The 20151-nt window shown below is 46.0% G+C and overlaps 1 protein-coding gene across 1 annotated transcript; it reads right to left on the bottom strand.

The window, feature by feature from the left end:
• Positions 1-8719: 8719 nt before the first annotated feature.
• On the bottom strand, positions 8720-20151 carry Cipc (CLOCK interacting pacemaker). Its single transcript, XM_055592881.1, has 3 exons — positions 19967-20151; positions 12835-13004; positions 8720-12290 (listed from the first exon to the last, which is right to left on the bottom strand). Exons 1-3 carry the CDS (start codon positions 20100-20102, stop codon positions 11400-11402), a joined length of 1197 nt encoding a protein of 398 aa, XP_055448856.1. The 5' UTR covers positions 20103-20151; the 3' UTR covers positions 8720-11399.

The following is a 20151-nucleotide window of genomic DNA, read 5'->3' on the forward strand; positions in this document are numbered from 1 at the left end:
GTGTGTGTGTGTGTGTGTGTGTGTGTGTGTGTGTGTGTGTGTGTGTGTGTGTAAAATCCCTGGCAGTGCACTTGGACCAGCAAACGCTAGTGTCCCTGAACCTTGACAGTTTAGGGAAACCCTGGGGATCTTATTAAAACGCAGCAGGGCCTGACTCTGCATTTCCCACAAGCTGCTTCTGCTCACACTGCCCTGTGGAGGGCTGGTCCCCACCTCCTACTTGGTCTGTAGTCACCGGAGGAGTGTCAGAAAAGACTGATGGGTGTGGGACAGGGTGCCCTCCCTCCCAGAGAGGCTGACAAAACTGGTCTGGGTGTGACCTGGCATCATTTTTTTTTTTTTTAAAGAGGTCCCCAAAGAGTATTGCTCTGAAGTGGAGCCTAGAGCTCAGTGGGGGTGTATCTGAGGGGGTAGGTGTGAGCAGAAGGGGGTTATCATGGGTGTGAAGGACAGACTGTGCTGAGGGCTTGGAGGCTGAGTCACCGGAAAGGTGGGGCCAGCTTTGAGATGAAGGGTCTGAGCAAAGGTGGGGCTGACAACCTTGGCCCTGATCCTTAGTTCCCACCTGGCCTTCGGAGGTCATAAAGAGGGGTGAGGCCCGGGGCAGGCTGGGAATCGCAGGGCCCTTTGGCAGGTATTCTCCAGGATATGCCCTGAGAAGGACTGCATTCTGGGTGTCTGGGCCCAGTGCCAGAGGCAGGCAGCGAGCTGGCCGATTTGCTGACTAACTGACTGTAAGTACAAAGCAAAAGGCTGGTCCTGGACTGAGGCCAGAGCAGCCCTTCCAGCCCTCATTTTCTTAACCGGCACTGTTCACCTACAGTGATCACGGCTGTTGAACATTCAACATGTGGGGTCACACTGGACTCCACTTTACATTAAGGCCCGACCATCTTTTATCATTGATGGGAATAAGGCCCATTAGCGTTCTGCAGTTAGCTAGGCTCCTAGAGACACCAAATTCCCTCCTGCCATCACGCCTCCATTCATGCTCTTTCTGTGACTAAAGCAGTATTCCAGCCTGTCACGGTGACACACATCTGTCATCCAATCCTCAGGAGGCCGAGGCAGGAGGACTGGAGAGAACTTGAGGCTAGAGTGGGCTACAGAGAGAAACTGTGTCTCAAAAAACAAAAACAAAAACAAAAAATCAAGACTGAGGCCGCTGAGTCACTCTTTGGATAAAGGCACAGACACCAAAGCCTAATGAGCTGAGTTTGATCTCCCAGACCCATCTTGTGGAAGAAAAAAAGCAATTCCTAAAAGTCGCCCCCCTCCAGCCTCCACACATGCACACAGACAGACACACACACACACATGTACACACACACAAAATGTTTTTTTTTTTAATCAAAATTAAGGTGGGCATGATATTATATGCCTTTAATCCCTGTGCTTAGGAGGCAGAGTTTATTATCCCTGTAAGTTATCTGCCTGCCTCAGCCTCTCCAGAGTGCTAGGATTATAGGTGTGCACCACCATGCCTGGCTGAGAACCTGTCTTAAACAAAACAAAAAACAAAATCAATGGGGCTAGAGAGATCGCTCAGAGGTTAAAAGCACTAGCTGTTCTTCCAGAGGTCCTGAGTTCAATTCCCAGCACCCACATGGTGGTTCACAACCATCTATAATGAGGTCTGGTGCCCTCTTCTGGTGTGCAGGTATACATGCAGGCAGAACACTATACATAATAAATAAAATCTTAAGAAAAAAAAAAAAAGCAGCCTGTGTGTGGCACAAATCTTTAATCCTAGTATTTGGGAGACAGAAGCAGGAGAATCTGAGTTCAAGGCCAGCCCAGTCAATCTACAGAGCTAGTTCCAGGATAGCCAGGGCTACACAGAGGAACCCTGTTTTGAAAAACCACTAAAGAAAGGAAGAAGGAATATCAAATGTTATCCCTGGTATGTTTGTTGGCGCTTCAGCCTCTGCCTGAGCATAAATTTCCACCTGCCTTGAGCTCCCTCTCCAGGCCTTGCAGACCTCCTAGAGCTCTAGTCTGAACAGCCTCAGACCAGGCACCAACCTCACATCACTATCTTCCTCACATGTCCTGGCTTGGGTGTCAGGGCTCCAAGGATGGGTCAGCAGCGCCACATGAGAAGAAGGAAACCAGGATGTGTAGGTGCCCTTGCTGCGCTGTTCAGGAACTCAGGAGAGAAGGGTGTTACCCAACAGGATTCTGCCTGTTGCAGCACTTCCTTCCTGGTCTTAGGGTAGTAGCTCCAGCCCTCATCACAGGGTGTTCTTACCCCAAGGTTATCAAAGCACTGATCTTTGAAATAAAGAGGCAAGGAGGAGGCATCACTTCTCCAGGCTTTACACACCCAACTTTGGTATCGAAGGCCAATTGAGACCAAAACCATCAAAGTTCTGATAGTCGCTGTCACTCTCCTCTGTTTTAGTCATTCTCCTGGTTAGTTTTTTTATTGCAAACTTGACATAACCAGTTGTCACCTCCGTGGAAGAATTGTCTCCATCAGGTTGGCCTGTGGTCATGTATGTGAGAGATTCTTGTGGGCACAGCCCACTATGCATGATGGGTCTGGGCTGTATGAGGAAGGTAAGCCGAGCAAGTGCCATTCTATGGTTTCTATTTCCCTTCCTTCTTGAGTTCCTGTCCTGACTTATCTCGGTGATGGACTGAGACCTGGAAGTGGGGGCCAAATAAACCGGTTCCTCTCCTCTGTTGCTTTTGGGCATGATGCATATCACGGCAACAGAAAGCTAGAACAGTCATCATTTTATACCATACAGCCAGGTCAGCGCCTGGAACACAAACCCTATTGGCAATTTAAGGAATCTGTTGGCCTGAAATAGCAATGGCACTGCTTCGGTCATGTAAGGCTGAGAAATCATTAAAACTTTCAGAAATGAGGCTTATCAAGAGTTCAGAATACACACACACACACACACACACACACTGTTTTATTTCGGGGTCTTTGTTGATGTTGAGACAGAGTCAAATGTAGCACAGGTTAGCCTTGAACTCCTGGTTCTCTTGTCCCCACCTCCTAAGTAGGAGGATTACAGTCGTGGAGCGATGTCTAGCTCAGAACTAGTATCTTAAAATATGACTTACCCCAGACAAGCTTTCCCTGGGCTTCCCAAGAGAGAACACCTTATTCCCAGTATTTAAGTTCAAGCCCAAGGCCTTGCAAATGTGAAGCAAGCACCCTGCATGCCCAGCCCTAGAGGATACAAGTCTTTGGGATGGGGGTGGGGGGCAGATGAACAACTGAACGATGAGGAACCACATTTGAGGATACTTAAGATTGCTCAAAGTGAATCGACCTGGCGCCAGCTACCCTGTACTGTCTGGCGCCTGCTGCCTGACTCGACGCAACTGAGACCTTGTTTCCTTTGAATTAAACCAACAGCAACAGTAAAAAACAAAGCAGAGTCAGGTCCCGCTCTTCCTAATTCTCATGTAGTTAGCAGGCCAAGGAGGCCCATCCTGGTTATAAGCAGAAATGGCAACATCACTGTGACCCGACCTGCCTGGGCTAATTGGCAATGCTAGTAATGTGGGCTTCACAGCACAGCTGAAGCCTCTTGAAAGACCCACAAACCAGCCCAAGGCTGAAACGCTTCTACTGTTCCTTGGCTTGAGCATCTGCTGGGAAGGCCTTTGAAGGAGGCTTCCGCCCTGGGTTGCCCTGACCTAGCTGCCTGCGGAAGGGCCATGTCTCCTGCTGTGTTGTCAGGCTGAGTGCCTGGGCTGGTTGGTTGGTTGGTTGGTTGTGGTGTCTGTTGCCCTTCCAGTTTGCTAAGAAAGAGAGGCCAGGAGCCTTGCTTAAAACCAGAGGGCAGCAAAATGAAACATCACAGGAGGCCCCGAGGCCTGAGGGCCAGGCTTCCCTGAATGTTAAAGATGGCGGAGTCTGTAAGACTGCTGTGTATGTATGTCACCTTCCTGCTTCTCCTCTTCCCCTAACTTTGAAGTAAACAAGCCCGGGGATTTTACCCCAAAATACGATACCCCAGGGGCTGAGGGAGTAAATGGGCCAGAGTGTTTGCTCTACAAGCATAAGAACCCCAGTTTGAATCCTAAACACTTTTATAAAAGGTCATGATAGCTGCTGCCTGAGCCCCAGCACTAGAGAAGCAGGAAAGACAGATCCTCTAGACTTGCTCACCGGTGATCCATGCCAAACCCGTAAGATTCTCCTTCTGTTAGAGACCCTGTGTTAAGGCTGAGGGCAACAGAGGAAGACTTCCAGTGTGGTCCTGCTGTAGCTTCCTCACTTGCATGCCTGTGTGCAACCAGTGCGTGTACACACACACACACACACACACACACACACACACACACACACCTTTGGATGCTGGTTAAATTAAAGGCTCTTGGCTGAGAACAGGCACAGTAAGTAGAGGCTTTGTTCCATTGTTCCTTTATCTGTTGAAAGCCCAGAGTTGTCAGAGGCCCCTCCCCCCAAGGATTCACTAAGTTCATATTCTAGAAAAGGAGGCTGGGGAATGTCACATTTTGCTAGGGGCTGCGTTCTTCTTAAATGTCATTACCCCTGGACTTGCTTGCATCTTTCCTCTCTCCCCTACACCCTGTCTGTACAGGAGGGCAGAGCCTGTGCCTAGCTAGGTTACCTACTGAGCCAGCGCTCTTCCGAGATTCCCCCATTAATAAACTGAATGGCCTTTCTCCTCCCGGTCTCCTCTTCAGTTTATTCCAGTGAACCTTCAAAGTCACCAAGGGAAGCTCTCCTCTGGCCCCTCCAGGGCCAGTTTGTTCATTTTTGGAGAAGTGAATGGAGATTGGTCACTTTAATACAGTTCTCTGTGAAGACATGGCTCACCACCAGTAAGTCAGAGCACACCTCGATTTTTCAGGGCTTCTGATTTTCCACTATTACCCTCCCCCGCCCAGATAAAGGGTACCAGATGCTTGCATGTGCTTACCTGGTGGGCAAAGCTTAGGGACTGCCTGTTCCCAGAGAACAGGCTATAGCGCTGCTCTAACGAGGACCTTTATCAGGATGAAGGAGCATTCTTCCAAGGCCACTGCAGTTTCCGAGATTAAAAACTCTAGGAAAACTAAAGCATCTATTTTTACTCCGAGGCACTCAGGCCACTCCTGAAAGCCTTGCAGAGAACACAGGCATTCATCCTGACAGAGGCCCTCAGAAGAGCCGGCCTCAGATTCCCACTTTTTTTTTTTTTAACCCCCCCACCCCCTTGTCTGCTACCAGCTTCCACCCACTTCCTGTGTTCACTCAGTATGCCATGGGCTTTTCTCACTTTCTTGCTCATCTGCAGCTGCTGAAATTTGCGGCAGGGATCATGCAGGCTTTTTTCAAGCAATTCTCTAATGTCTTGCATAACCAGTCCTCAGAAATACCGGGAAGCCACGTGTTCTAAGAATGAGAAGGGATTCTGAGAGAAGCCAAAGTAGTCACGTGTGGAGCCACGGAACTCGTCCTTCCAGGAAGCCAGGCAGAATCACCAGTCTAAGTTGCCATTTGCTCTCTTGGGGTTAACTATAACTATACATTTTGGTAGCAGAGTCTTAATTAGGCCCCAAGCAAGTGACAGCCTTTCTGAGGCTGAATTTCATCACAAGGTTTGCACACACAAAGGCTGCCTTGCTCTGCAATTTTTAAAGCTTAAAGATAACATCCTTCCACTCTGCGGTCTCAGGGTGTCCCAGCCTGTTCTCAGCGGAAATGCTCCAGAGAGGAAAGCTGCAAGAGCCAGAACACACAGGTGCTTCTCTCTCAGCCATTCCGGCTGTGCTGTGTTTCGAAGGCAACAGCCCTCTTCTCATCTCATCCCTTTTTGAGCAGACAAAAGGCGACACCCGAAGGCAGGGACCAGAATAAAGACCTCACAAAGCACCACAGCATCTGTGGAGCCCCAACTCCTGACAGTGAAAATGTTCGCTTGGTCCACAGCTCCTGACAACACACAGAGAAACATCATCTCTGATTGTGGAAAGAGAAATCTAGAAGAAAAATAAAAAGCCAACCGACACGCTCTAAAAATATATATTTTTTTAAAGTTACACTTTTCAGATCCAGTGTAAGGACTGTTTGCAGATAACCGACCAGCAAAGATCACAACTTAATCCCCAAATGCTGCCCTTATTTTTAGCTAATAAGAATTTGTTTGAAGCCGGGCAGTAGCAGTGCCTTTCATCCCAACACTCGGAAGACAGAGGCAGGCAGATCTCTGTGAGTTTGAGGTCAGCCTGGTCTACAAATTCCAGGACTGCCAGGGCTACACAGAGAAACCCTGTCTTGAAACAAACAAACAAACAAGAATTTGAACTGGGGAAATGGCTGAGTGGGTCACAGTGCTTCTGCACAACATGGGGTACCTGAGTTCAGGTCTCCAGCGCCCACATAAAAAGCCACCAGCAGCCACTTGCATCTGTAACTCCAGCACCAGGGGGAGGCGGAGGCAGGATTACTGTCGGCCTCCAGCCTAGCCAGAGACATGCAGCTCCCGGTTCAGTAAGTGACCCGGTCTCAACGGAATAAGTCAGACAGTGGACGACACCTGAGCACGCATCTGCAAACATGTACACGAAATGTGTATGGTGTATACATTGTGCTTCCAAGTAATTCCTTGTTTGAAGGGCTAGGGATATAGCTCAATATGGCAGAGTGCTTGTCTAATATGTGAGGCCCTAGGTTCAATGTTCAGATAGATAGATAGACAGATAGACAGACAGAAGGACGAACGGATGGTTGGATAGATGGATAGATGGATGGTTGGGTGGATGATGGATGGATAGATAGATGGATGGGTGCATGCGTGGGTGGGTGGATAAGTAGAGAAATGTCTCAACTTGGCAAACGGGGGCAAGAGGGCCATAAATTCAAGATCAGTCTGGGCTATATAGCAAGATATTGCCTCAAAACAAGAAAAAACAAATCTGAATGCAGTGTTTTGTTGCTGTTGAGACAGAGTCTTGCTGTGTAGCCCTGACTGTCCTGGAACTCTATTTACCAGGCTGGTCTCAAATTCACAAAGATCCACTTGCCCCTGCTTTCCTGAGTGCTGGGATTACAGGCGCATGCCACCACACCCAGCTGAAGGCAGTCTTTGCAATCAGGTCCTTAGCAGAAGGCAAAAGAGCAGACCGACAGCACTCGGTGTCCAGAGTCTCATGCCAGAAGGAAGCTCAGACTGGCCACTAATACAAAGTCACCTCACTGGAGCACAGGCAACCCACTTTCTAAGGCCCTCAGATTACTTCTTTTTAGTCTGCTGGCTTTATTTAGGCAGCTGCAGACCTTTTCTAAAAAAAAAAAAAAAAAAAAAAAAAATCATAATACATGTTTAAAAAAAAAAACACTTTTAAAGTCACATTTCATTTACTTGTGTGTGTTTGGGGTAGGAGTGTACATGGCATGGTATACATGAGGGGATCAGAAACCAACTTTCAGGGGCCACCTCTCTCCTATGATGAGACTCAGTGATTAGCCCTTTACTCACTGAGCAGTCTTGCTGACCCAAAGCTCCAGATCTCAAGAGGTAATGCTGGGAAGAGCCTTGGGGACAATTAGTTCTTTGTTTGGCTCAGGGGCCAAGCGACTTAGCCAGGTTAATAGTTGGCATGGAGGGGACTTCACCCAGTGCCATGCCTGAGGCTCTACGTTCAATTTCCAGCACCATGGAAAAACAAAAATGAAATAGAAATGACATGCCAATGCCAGGCTTTAGCTCTTTTGTGCCAGGCTTCCAAGACGTGGCTTAAACAGGTATGTTCACAAGCAGGCAGTCCTGAAGCCTGGCTGCATTCCAGGTGAGGAGACACAGATCAAGGACAGGGCTCTCCCCCAGCCTCATAGGCTCGCCCTTTTGTGCTCTCTTACTTTTCTAGATGCCACTGCGGGAGGACAGCCTCCCCAGTTCAGAAGAGCCTTCTTGAGCTATCTTTAGCTATTTTAAATTCATGTTAGTGGCCTTCCAGCCATATTGTAAAGTCAGCGAGACCACTCTGTGGGTCAGAAATAACTCCACAGGACTTCACGCTGCCAACCGTGCAGGTCGCTTCTTCATGAGAGCAAGCTTGTTACACTCCCAGTATCAAACATACCAGGAAGCAGTTCACAGCTAGAAGGAGAAGCAGGAAGACATCTCCCTGCAGGGTGCACAGAGGAAGGCTGAGACATACTTGCAAAGGACAACTCAGTTGTAGAAAGAACTTCAGTTAATGCGGCTTCACTTCATCCCAGTGTACAGCCATAGCCATTTTGTCATTTGAAAGTTCTCTCTGATATGCCGGGTGGAGGAAGCCACTCCAGGTGGTCAGCTAAATAAGACAGTATTTGAGTTTCTCACATTGTGTTTTATAAGTATCATGGCACAGAAGCAGAAAAAAAAAAAAAGTGAGGAATTCAGTAGTCGCATAATACTTTTGGGAGGGTATGCACTGGAGTAAAAGCAGGTCCTCTTACTCCTCCTCCCGCATTAAACTGCAAGCATGGCAGATTGTTCAGGCTCCCCCTACGTGACACTGGAAGTCTGAACAATCTCCAGTATTCATCTACTCCTACCTCCCAAACAACACAAAACCATGTTTGAAACTTCTATCGATCCACAATTATTCTAGATTTCTTTTAGCGCTTTTTGAGGAAGTGGGTAGGAGGGTAGCGATGTTGGGGTAGAGCCCAGGGCCTCACACATGCTAGGTGAGCACTCTACACGCCCAGGCCTGAAGAGATTTTAAGCAGTTACAAAGCAAATACACCAAATAGTTTTCAAGTAAGTGACTTTTATTTTTTTTTTTCTCTGACATTTCACAGTCAATTTCTACATAACTTCACACTTTCTTAAAAGAATTCACATTTGGTAAATAGTCTCTACCCTAAGGAGGATGTGACTGAAAAGCCACTTCAGAATATGTGCAAGAGTAACTTGTCTGCTGAAGGAATCATACCAGAGAAGAAAAGTCAGACAATACTATAATCAATAAAAACAGTGCAGTAAATTACAAATGACATTAAGTTCTATAACCAGTTCAGTCAGGAACCTTTCCAAATGTATTTCAATACTGCCAATACAACCTGACAAAGGTTCTCCTATGGGTTGATCTGAGCTAAACCTGACTTCTCACCCTGGAAAAACAACAGCCCTGCACAATGCTTCAAAAGGACTTAGAGCATGCACCACTAAGGCCACTGCTGCTTACAGCCTTGGGCAACCAATGCAGATCCTCCACGTCCACTCGGGCTTCCTCCAAGTGCTGGTCTGGCCTCTGACCTCAAAGAAGTGCTCCTTCTAAGATCTAGCTTCTCTGCTGGAGCCCATCTGCTTCCAGCTCCACCAGGAACAGAACGTTACGCTAACAGTCTAGAGACTTGCAGCTGCCCTCTAAAATCACAGAGGAGCAGTGACGGGGGAGCGAACTCTCCCCGCCACTCAGCAGTGAGGGTCTATGGTGGCTTTCATCTTTTATGAGGACTGGAAGGAAAATGAAAGCCCAAATCTAGGAGGAAGAGTCCAAGAGGCTTACAGCCCACAGAGGGCTTTTTCCAGTGGAGGACATTTGGTCTCAGCAAGTGCTTCCAGACTTCTGACACTCGGTCAGACTCATGGCTGGTACCCAGGCTGTTCTGAATGCACCTGTCTCTACAGCTTTCCTGCCAAATATTCTGACAAAAGGATTCCTAGTGGAGTGGCTACAATACCATACAGATTCAGGGGAAGCATACCATAAGGAGCTGAGTCTGCCCAGAGACACTGGCTCTGATTTTGGAAGCTCTTTCAGAAAGCAAACAACAGGTAATCATTCTGTGTTGATCAGAGAATAGAGTGATTTTACCAAGTTGATTATTTTTAAACCGGTCAGATCTAAGTATCTTTATGAACACAGTAGAGTCAACCTGAGTCTTATAATTTTTAAACTATGTTAGAATTACAACCAACTACCTAATAAATATGATCCTTAATTGGACCTAGTAAAGCCCTAAGAGCATTCTCTCTGCAGAAAAGATGACACTGGTCATAAAAACAAAGTTAATTAGAGAAGAACAAAGATTTCCAGGAGGATGAAAACTTTAAACAAGGCTACAAGCCTTTGGATCTTTACTGTGTAGACACTTAGCTCCCCGCACAGGAAAGCCGAGGGGAACGTGCCATATGGAGGCTCCTCACACGCTCCATCCTAAGACCAGGGGCATCACACTTCGGCTCTGCTGACTGCTCCGCGCTGGCCCCATCAGGACAGGACATTACCAGATGTGAAAAAGGGGAAGCATCCTTTCTGGCTTTTGTGGCCTTGGGGCTTTCCTTAACTCAAAATCTATAAGCACAATCGTTTCCTCCCTCACAGACACAGCTGGGTGAAGCTCAGACAAGAGACAGCAGAGGGTGACTGACACCAGATCCTGAGGACCCACTGAAGCCATCGCAAGCTTCTCATTGTTCTGTTCTGAGGTTTTGTAATTTTACATTTGTTTATTTATCGTGTGTGTGTGTGTGTGTGTGTGTGTGTGTGTGTGTGTGTACGTATGCACAAATGTGATGAACAATTTGCAGTAGTTGGTTCTCCTCCTATCGCATGGGTTCAGGGGATCAAATTCAGGTCACCGGGCTTGGCAGCAAGCACCTTTACTCACTGAGCCATCTGCAGCCCCATCTCAAGCTTTTTCAATATAAGACAGGTTATGCTATGTCAAGCATGAGTTAACAACACCTTCAAGTTAGTGACCAAAAATGCTGGCTTCTTTGACCCTTTAATCAAAAAAGTAATTTATCAATGGAACTAAATCCATCTGTATTTGAAAAATCTGAAGCATTTGCCTACTCGTGTTAAGTGAGATCTGGTGTGTGGTAACATGAGTCAGATGGCTCTGCCCTTTCTCCTTTAACTTTCAAGTGTAAGGAACAAAGCCTTATGTGGTTAAATGCTTGTGCTCAGGCACCTATGCCCAAAGCATTTTAGGTTTCACCCAATAAGCACAATGCCTGGTAGAAAGCAAAATGTCCTCTTCTTTCCCTCTGTGACTAAGATGCTTGAGGGAGGCCCATGAAGGGATCCTTAGGTCACCTTCTCCTTGGTTTGACAAGTGCCATTCTAGACACTCCTCCATGTCACTGATCCTGGAGAGTGAGGAGGATGGGAGGTGACAGCTGGAAGAGACTCGTACAGCCATCTCTCCTATGTCCCAAGAGCCAGCTAAATGCCTACAGGTTAAAAAAAAAAAAAAAAAAAAAAAAAAAGGACTCACAGATACTTCCACTTGGAGAGCCTCAGAGGAACTTAAATACACTTAACCTGTGCATCAACCACAGATTAGACAGCAGCCAGGGACTGCACGTGGCTTTGTGAGTTTAGAAAGAAAAGCTCTTAAATAGGCTGTGGAAAACAAGTGTAGGTAGAAATAGCAAAAAAGGTAAAAGAACCACTCAAAGGACTGAAAAATGCCTGTGCTATATGTCTGGGGGATCAGACGTGTCTAGGTCACTGCCTGAAAGGCTGGACCCAGATGTTAGTGATGCCTGCAACTTGGCCCACGCCTGAGGAGCCCTGCTCTTGGTGGCCTCTATAAACATCTGGGTTTGCTCCTTCAGCTGGTCTAGTTCCACCTGAGTTGCTTGGTTCTGACGAATCAACTCCTTGGTTTTCAAAGTGATTTCCAGCAAACCGGACTTGTGGAGCACCACTAAGGTATTCTGAAAGCGCCTGTTCTTGTTCTGCCGCTGCTCTGAAAAGATGTCTGGGCTGCGGCAGAGGTGCTCTGCGGCCCACAACGGTGAACTGTAACTGGCTGACAGTGGTGAAAGAGGGGAGCTGCTCTCTAAGCCATGCAGAGTGCTGTCTGAGGCACACACAGGACTGGCAGGCGATGCAAAGGTCAGACTGGGAGCTTTAGCCACATGACTGCTGGACACAGGCTGAAGAGTCTGTGGACTTCCACCAGCCCCCAGGGAGGGCACTCCTTGCAGAGCTGAGTCCTCCGTAAGCTTGGAGCTGGGTGGGGCTGGAGTAGAAGGACTGGATAGCACAGGGCCAGTCTTGGCCGGCTCACTGGAAGACAGGCCTGGCCCCAGTCTCTCTGTGCAGAGTTTCTTCGGTACCCCACTTGTTCCTCTTTCTTCTGAGCTGACGGAGAGGCCCCTTTTGCCTGGGTGGGGGGCTATTTTGGTATAAGAATTTAGAATGGGCAAGTAGTTTCTGGAATCTGACTTTTTCTCAGCAGTATGGCATGGGCTGACAGGAGATGGCACAGGTGGATGAAGAACAAAGAGTTGTGGTTGTGCTGAGATCACTTCAAAGGAGGGCTGGACAGTCCATGACTGGAGCTGGGAGGAGCTGCTGCCCTGCAGACGAAGAAAAGGAGCAGCTGCTTCAGAATGGACGAGCGCAGCTTCCATTTCACCCAAGGCAAAGGAGGCGGATGCTCAGCTACAGCTATTTCGGGTGCCATGCCTCCCTCAAGCACAGGGGAGCCCTTGTTGAGAAAGGGAAGGAAGCAGCCTAAAATCCACTTACATCTCTATCACGCTTTAAAACAAGAGAGCCAAAACCAAAAGCAAACACAATCATTTTTTCCCAAGGGAAAACTTGAGAAAGTATAAAGGAGGTTTATTTTTGTTTCAAATTCTGTCTGTCTGCCTGTCTGTCTCTGCGTGTATTTGTGTGTATGTGTGTGTGTCTAAGAGTGTGTATGAATTTCAGTATGAGTGTGTGTACATGTGAACTCAGGTGCCCTCAGGTCAGAAGTTGTAGGAGGGTACTTGCTTAACACACACACACACACACACTCTTCTCTCTCTTTCTCTCTCTCTCTTAAAGAGTTTTTGCACATGGGAAGCTCAGAAACTTTCATCTGCAAAGACTTTGGGTTCCACTGGTCCTCCTCACCTGCTTGACCAGCACATTCTTCATGACGACCATAGGGGACAGCGCAGGGAAGGCACTGCTTGCAGCTTTGGGGTTCTGTCTCAGCCTGTCTTCTCTGCTCCAGCCCAAGGTGCTCAGCATGTCCTCTGACTCCATCTGCTCTGCGGAGCTCAAACATTCTGAGCTCCCATCTGATGGGGAGAAAAACGGTCAGTTCAGTTGGGCCCTTGGCTAACGGCTCATAATCCAGCTCCTAAGCAGCCATGGAGTGCTTAAAATAGAAAGGAGCACCCTTGATAGGTGTCCCTGTGAGTTTTCTGAGGCTGGAAATCTCTCTGGATGTTCAGTAACTATCTCTCCTGCTCCACAAGTTTAACTACTCTGCCTGACTTTATTCAAAACTCATAGAAAGCCTGCACCAATCAGGGTTCACAGGAGAGCGATCATCACCAGATCACCTGAGAAATGAGACACAGACGGCAAAATTCTTTATTTAACAGCTTTTGTTGTATTTTGTATGGGGGCTGTGCATGCCACACTACAGTGTGGGGTCAGAGGACAACCTGTGGGAGTCAGCCATGGTGACAAGTGATTTTACGTCTGAGCCATTTCACCAGTGCTAGGCCATTACCTTTTTCTTTTTTAATATTTTATTTACTTTATGTGAAGTGGTGCTTTACCTATATGTATGTCTATGTGAGGGTGTCGGATTCCCTCAAACTGGAGTTGCAGGCAGTTGCAAATGGCCATATGGGTGCTAAGTAGGAATTGAACCTGGGTCCTCTGGAAGAGCACTCAAGTGCTCTTATCTACTGAGCCATCTCTCCAGCCCCTGGATCATTACTTTTAAAATCTGTTGTTGAGAAGTGGAGAGAAAGCGTGACCCCACACAGAATTAAGATCCTTAGAGGTTCTAGAAACCACAAGATACAATTAAAGTATACAGCTAATTAAAACTTGTGTCCATGTTAAAATGAGAACAGCTCTGTCCTGAATTCTCTGCTGTGAATGGCTAGTGTGAACTGTTAGCAGACTCTGCACTCATGAAGGAGACAAAGCTCCATCCACACCACAGAAGGATCATCTCGATCAAGTCAGTCTCTCAGCACATCTGTGAGTGGTTAACTGACGTGGGAAGACTCCACTCTAGGCAGGACCACCCCCTGGGCAGGGATCCTCAACTATATAAAAAGAAGGAAGTGAGCTGAGCACCAACATCCATTGCTCTCTGCTTCTTGGCTGCGGGTATAAGCAAGTAAGAAACCACTCCTAACTTCCCTGCCGTGGTGAGCCGTGAGCTAAGACAACCCTTTTCACTCAAGTTGTTTTTGTCAGCATATTATCACAGTGACAGGGACAGACACTTAAGACAGTTGTCAAAGCTGAAGCTAAACTGTTCCTCTGTTGCTCCCTGCTACGTGTTGGGTAGCTATTTTGCTGAAGTCCAGAACACATGAGAGCTTCCTGGGAGGCCTGCACATCAGGGCATAAAAGAATGTTGTTATGGCTTGCATTTGAAGTGTCTCCCACAGGCCCGTATTCTGAATGCTTGATCCCTAACATGTGGCTCTATTTTGACAGCTATAGAGCCTTTAGGACTGAGCTGGCAGATGGAGATGGCTGGGAGTAGGCCTTTGCAGTTTCTGCCAGGCTCTGGCTCTGGCCTGCTTTCTCTGCTCCTGGTCTACTGCTGCACATTTCTACCTCCACAGACAGAGCTGTTCCACTGTACCTTCCACCTCAAAGGACTGACACCATCTGAAACAACTAGCAACTTAGACCTTTCTGTCACGAATTTTGGTTATGGTAGTGGGAAATAGTGCAGATGTTCTCCCTATGCAAGTTCCATATAAAAGGGACGCAGCCAGGTGCTTGTGAGAATAACCCAGAGACGCTGTACCTTGCTGAAGTGTCTGGGACTTCTCTAAATGCTCACCAACATGAAGCTCAGTTGACAGAGCTTTCCTGGCATGAATGCAGCCCGGACTCCATCTCTAGCACCACATAAGCTAGATCTGGTGGCATATACCTATAAAGACAGCACTCAAAAGGTAGAGGCAGTAGGATCACAAGTCCAGAGTCATCTTTGACTACATAGTGAGTGAGATATAAGAGAAAGAGAGAGATTGCAGGACAGAGCAGATATGGGGGCACAAATCTATAATTCCATCACTTGGGATGCTGAGCCAGAAGGATCACAAGTTCAAGGCTAGCCTCAGCTACACAGAATGACCCAGTCTCAAAAAACAAACAAGGGCTGAATTGATGGATCAGGGGTTAAGAGTACTTATTGCTCTTCCAGGAACCCACACAGGGTGGCTCACAACCACCTGTAATTCCAGCTTCAGAGAATTCAATGCTCTCTTTAAAAATAAAAATAAAAAAAACAAACAAACAAACAACAAAGCCCCATAAGTATCTCAGAAAATCCTGGATGATGAAAGACTGAACTGTAAATGTGTTTAAATAAATGCAGCCATCAACAATTGTATTTTTTGTAGCTTGGCAAAAACAGTGTGATCAAAAAGACATTAGCCCACAGAGGCATAATTCAGAACATCTAGTGACACTTCTCAAAAAGCATGGCTGTTGAAGTCCTCCCCTTGATCAAACGCTTAACCCAAATGTTAAGTTCTGGTTAAGAACTACTGGACTAGAAACAAGTCTAACTCCTGGTCTTTGGAGTGGAAATGCAGTCTACAGATACAGAAACCAGGTGTCCTTGGAGAAAGAGTCACTGTGAGTCTGGTTGAAAAGGCACAAGATGAGCCTAGACACTCTGTTGTCCCAGAAAGGAAGAGGTGCTCAAACACTGAGGGAGAAGGTGTCAAGTGAGACAATGACAAAATTGATTCACTGGCCAAATTTGAGACAGTGGAAGTACCAGAAATACGATGTCAATGAAACAACAAACTGAATTACTAAAGAATTCCATAAATCCAGGGTGATACTCAAAAAGGGAACAGAGGAAGAAAAATGTTTCTGCATGAAGAGGTTTGGTGGATGTGCAACATAACAGCATTAGAACATCATAACTTTTCAACCACTAAGTGGCAACCAGTTCAAGCAAACATCATCACTGGATGCTAAAACACTGGCCAAGAGTTTGCTGGAAGGCAGGGATAGTGGTACCAGCCTACAATCCCAGCCCTTAGGAGGCTGAAAATTCACGCTGTAGCCCAGCAGGTCTTGACCTTGTAATTCACCTGCTTCAGCCTCCCCAGAATTTAGGATTCAAAACATGTGCCACCAGACTCAACTAACAGGTTATCTTTACAATAAATAAATCCGGTACATGGTACCTTTTAGCCAGGTGATCAGAGTATCATCAAGAATGAGAATAGGGCTGGAAATGACCCAGTGGTTAAGAGCACTTACAGAAGGCCCAGGTTCAATTCCAGTCTCCACATCAGGTGACTCACAACCTCCTGTAACTCCAGCGAATCTGGTGCCCTCTGCTGGCCCCCACAGGCACAAGTAGTGCACAAACTCATGAAGAGACATGTACATACATACATACATACATACATACATACATACATACATACATACATACATACATATCTTAAAACAAAGCAAAGCAAACAAATACAGAATAAGACTAACCTAACCATTTCCTTGTGTTCTGCAATGGAAAGTGTACAACATCAACAGTGCAGTGCTCTAACAATTCCAGAAGTGGGGAAGTCATCAGAAAACCAGAATGTGGGACACTTTATTAAAGTATAGTCCTGTCTGGTTCAAAGATGTCCATGTCACTTCCAGGCTCAGTGGCACACACCTTTAATCCCAGCACTCTGGGAGGCACAGGCAGGCAGATCTCTGTGAGTTCCAGGCCAGCTTGGCCTACAAAGCAAATTTTAGGACAGCTAGGGCTACACAGAGTAAACCCTGTCTCAAGAAACCAAAAACCAATCCCTACACCCCCCCCGCCCCAACGATATCAATGTCACAAAGAAAAAGGAAAGAAAAGATGAGAAGGCTATTCTGAATTAAATAAGATTTAAAAGGCAGGCTAGCTTCATGCAATGCATACTGCTCAATCCTGGATCTAAAACAAAAGACAATAACAAATAGCTATAAGGACATTACTGGGACAATGGGGAAATTCAAATAGACTGTAGTTAGAATTCTGTAAGAGTTAACTTTCTTGGGTATAATAATGGCTTTATAATTATATAGAGAAATGTTTCTGGAATTCATCTAGAGATGAAATGCTAATTGTTTGAGGTTTACTTTTCAAATAGTAAAGCCCATGTATGTAGGGAAGGGATAGAAATAAGGCAAAAATAATAATGTCCAGTAGATCTGAAAGAAAGTATCTTTCTTGTGGAGGGACTCATTCACTCTTCTTTGGATTTGAAATTTCTCAAAATAATTTTGGGAAAATAATTAAAATAGAAACCACCATCCATCTTGGTTTTGCAAATTTTGCCAAAGTGCTTCTTAGCCTTTCGGCTAAGATCAAGTACAAATTTCATCATATCCAAGGTAATTGCAATAACTCAAGCAGTGACCAGTTCCTCGGAACCTGCCCCAATAGTGACCAGTACATTCACTGGAACCACCTTCTGAAACAGCAATAAGGGCGGCTGTTTTTAATATCACTGTGTCTGAACAGTACCGCACTTACTAAAACAACTGGCCTGACAAAGTTAAGACTTTAGAAGAAGGAGCTAAATGCCAGTGGTCCTGGGAGTTACAAATGGAAGGACTATAGGTGAAGTATGTTTTCTTCTTTAACTCCCCAAGCATCTAAACCTTTACAATGAGCATGTATTACCTTTATGCTCTAGAAACAGACTAAAAGCAAGTGTGATAATGAATGAGGAAAAAGCCCTCAGTGTTTTCCATTCCTTTGGCCTTGTTTTACAGACCCCACTTCACAGGCCCCTCCCCAGCCTCAGTACCAGAATCTCAGGAGGGCCTAGGACTCTAAATCCTCAATAGATGCTTCAGGGAGCTTCATGATGAGGCAAGCCTGGGAAGCAACTACATTCAGAGAAGGGAATCCCCAAGTGCTGCAGGCTGGTTCACCCTTCCCTGGACTGTCCTGGCCCTAGGCAGGACACTAATTCCTCTATTCTAATCCTTTGGTCAGTGCTGTTCCTCTCTGAGTAACAGTCTATTTATAATTTAGCTTCTCATTCAGCATGCCTGTGAGATGAAAGCACGCTAGTCTAAGAAGGCGAGAGTCCTAGATTTCCTAACAGCAGCATTTCCCATTATAAATTAGTAAATCAGTAACACAGGTGGATTGTCTCTGGAGCCCGGGGAAGAGCTGGAGATAGATCTATACCTGAGTATAAACCTTCTCTAGAAAAAGCTCCACTCTCAGGAGAGTGAGCCCTAATGCCCTGGCATCAACCTGAGGATCTCCTGGAACAATAATGTTGGCATTAGTTCAATATTTCGGGTAGTTCAAGCTACCACCCTCAGCCCTAGAAACAAAAGAACTTCAGCCCAAAAATTAAGAGGCTCATGGGGATGCAGCCAACCCCTTTGGATAGAGCGCAGGATAGCAAACAGTGAAAGTTACTCTCCTATCTTTTTTTTTTTTTTTTTAAAGATTTGTTTTTTGAGACCACGTGTAATGGTGCATCTATCACATGTGGTCTCAAAAATGCCTAGCACTTGGGAGGTAGAGGCCAACCTGGTCTACATAGTATCCAGGATAGGCAGGACTATAGAGAGAGACCCTGACTCAAAAGAAAAAAAAAAAGGTAATAATAAAATAATAATAAATCAAATATTTGGTTTTTGAGGTTTGGTTAGTTGGTTTTTATTTTTTGAGAGAGGGCCTCATCATGTACCCCTGACTAGCCTGGAATCCACTCCAGACCAGGCTGGCTTCAAACTCACAAAGATCCACTTGACTCTGCCTCCCAAGTTCTGAGGTTAAAGGCATGTACCACCATGCCCAGCTCAAAGATTTATTTTCTTTTGTGTATGTGTGTGTGCTTGCTTGCATGTCTGTCTGTATATACACACACCATGTACATGCAAGAGCCCTCAGAGACCAGGAGAGGGGGTCAGATCTCCCGGAACTAGACTTACAAGTGGCTATGCACCACCTGATATGGGTGTTGAACACTGAGTCCATGTCCTCTGCAAAAACAGCAAGTGCTCTTAGCTGCTGAGCTATCTCTGCAGCTCCTGTTTTACTTTCCTATCTCTAATAGAGTTTATCATTGGGCCAGGTGGCTCCTGGTCCAAACATAAAATGCACAGTTATTAAGAAAAACTGTTAGAAGGAGGGGATTCTTTTAAGTATAGCAAAATTACTTTCTAATCAAGTGTTATCTTAGCAAATGATGGTCCTTACCACAGAAAGATGGTTCAGCCACTGACAGACCACATGAGATGATGACTATCTCATATAGCCCAAGTTGGTAAGAGGTTCTGTCTTCTGGCTTTATGAACGTACACCCCAGTGTTCACACAAGGGTGAACACCACAGAGAGACCAGTGTCTCGTTACATAGTACATGACTGCATTATTTATTTCTTTTTTAAAGATTGACTATTACTTTAACTGACCTTCACATTGTTACATGGCAATAAGAGGCAGTTGTATTTTTCTTTTTCGCTGCCATTAAAAAGGAGTGAACATAACAGAACTCTAAGTATTTTAAAGACACTTGTCTTTGAGACAGGATCTCATATAATTCATACTGGCCTTGAACTCGTATGTAGCTAAGGATGACATGGACTTCTGTTCCTCCTGTTCCTGTCTTCCAATGCTGGGATTACAGGCATGTGCCAGCACGCCCAGCTTTATGAAGTGCTAGGTATCCAACCCAGGGCTTCCTGCATACACTCTACAGCTGAACTATGTTTCCAGTCCACGTTTAAAATTTTTTTTTCTAGTAGCTACAGCTTGAAATGTAGGACCAATAGCCTAAGTCCAAAAAGGACATCAAATTATTTTTTCAGAACTAACCCCATGGTTCTGTGATGGATATCTGCCATAAGATACAGGAATTACCACCACCACCACCACCACCACCACCACCCTGGTTTTCAGAATTACTCTTCAGAGCTCATACAGTTATTTATCCTACATTTGAAAGCTTCTTCTTTTTCTTACACTAATGAGGGAGAAAGATTCTGGTGCAAATCTTTCAGTAAAAGGCAAAATAAGATATGTTAACCTGAAAAGCCAGAGTCCTTGTCTGAGTCAGCAGCCAGCACACCAAGAGGTCGGGCCACTTTTTTCATCTCTGTGCCTCGGCCTGGCTTGGCGGAGAGTCTTCTGGGGCTCTCTCGGGACGGGACTTTCCTCTCCATGTCTCAGTGGGTTGGAAGCTGGATTGAAGGTAGTCTTTGCATATGGATT

The sequence above is a fragment of the Psammomys obesus genome, unplaced genomic scaffold, assembly GCF_907164565.1.
Source record: "Psammomys obesus unplaced genomic scaffold, mPsaObe1.curated_primary_1811, whole genome shotgun sequence".
Taxonomy (NCBI): Eukaryota; Metazoa; Chordata; class Mammalia; order Rodentia; family Muridae; genus Psammomys; species Psammomys obesus.

Bases quoted from the DNA above. Each gene is read 5' to 3' on its own strand.
- Cipc (XM_055592881.1), bottom strand. From the start codon at position 20,102: ATGGAGAGGAAAGTCCCGTCCCGAGAGAGCCCCAGAAGACTCTCCGCC. The intron at 13,005-19,966 runs GTTAACATATCT...TCTCCCCATCAG, and splicing joins CAAGGACTCTGGCTTTTCAG to ATGGGAGCTCAGAATGTTTG. The intron at 12,291-12,834 runs GTGAGGAGGACC...CTTCGTCTGCAG, and splicing joins AGAATGTGCTGGTCAAGCAG to GGCAGCAGCTCCTCCCAGCT.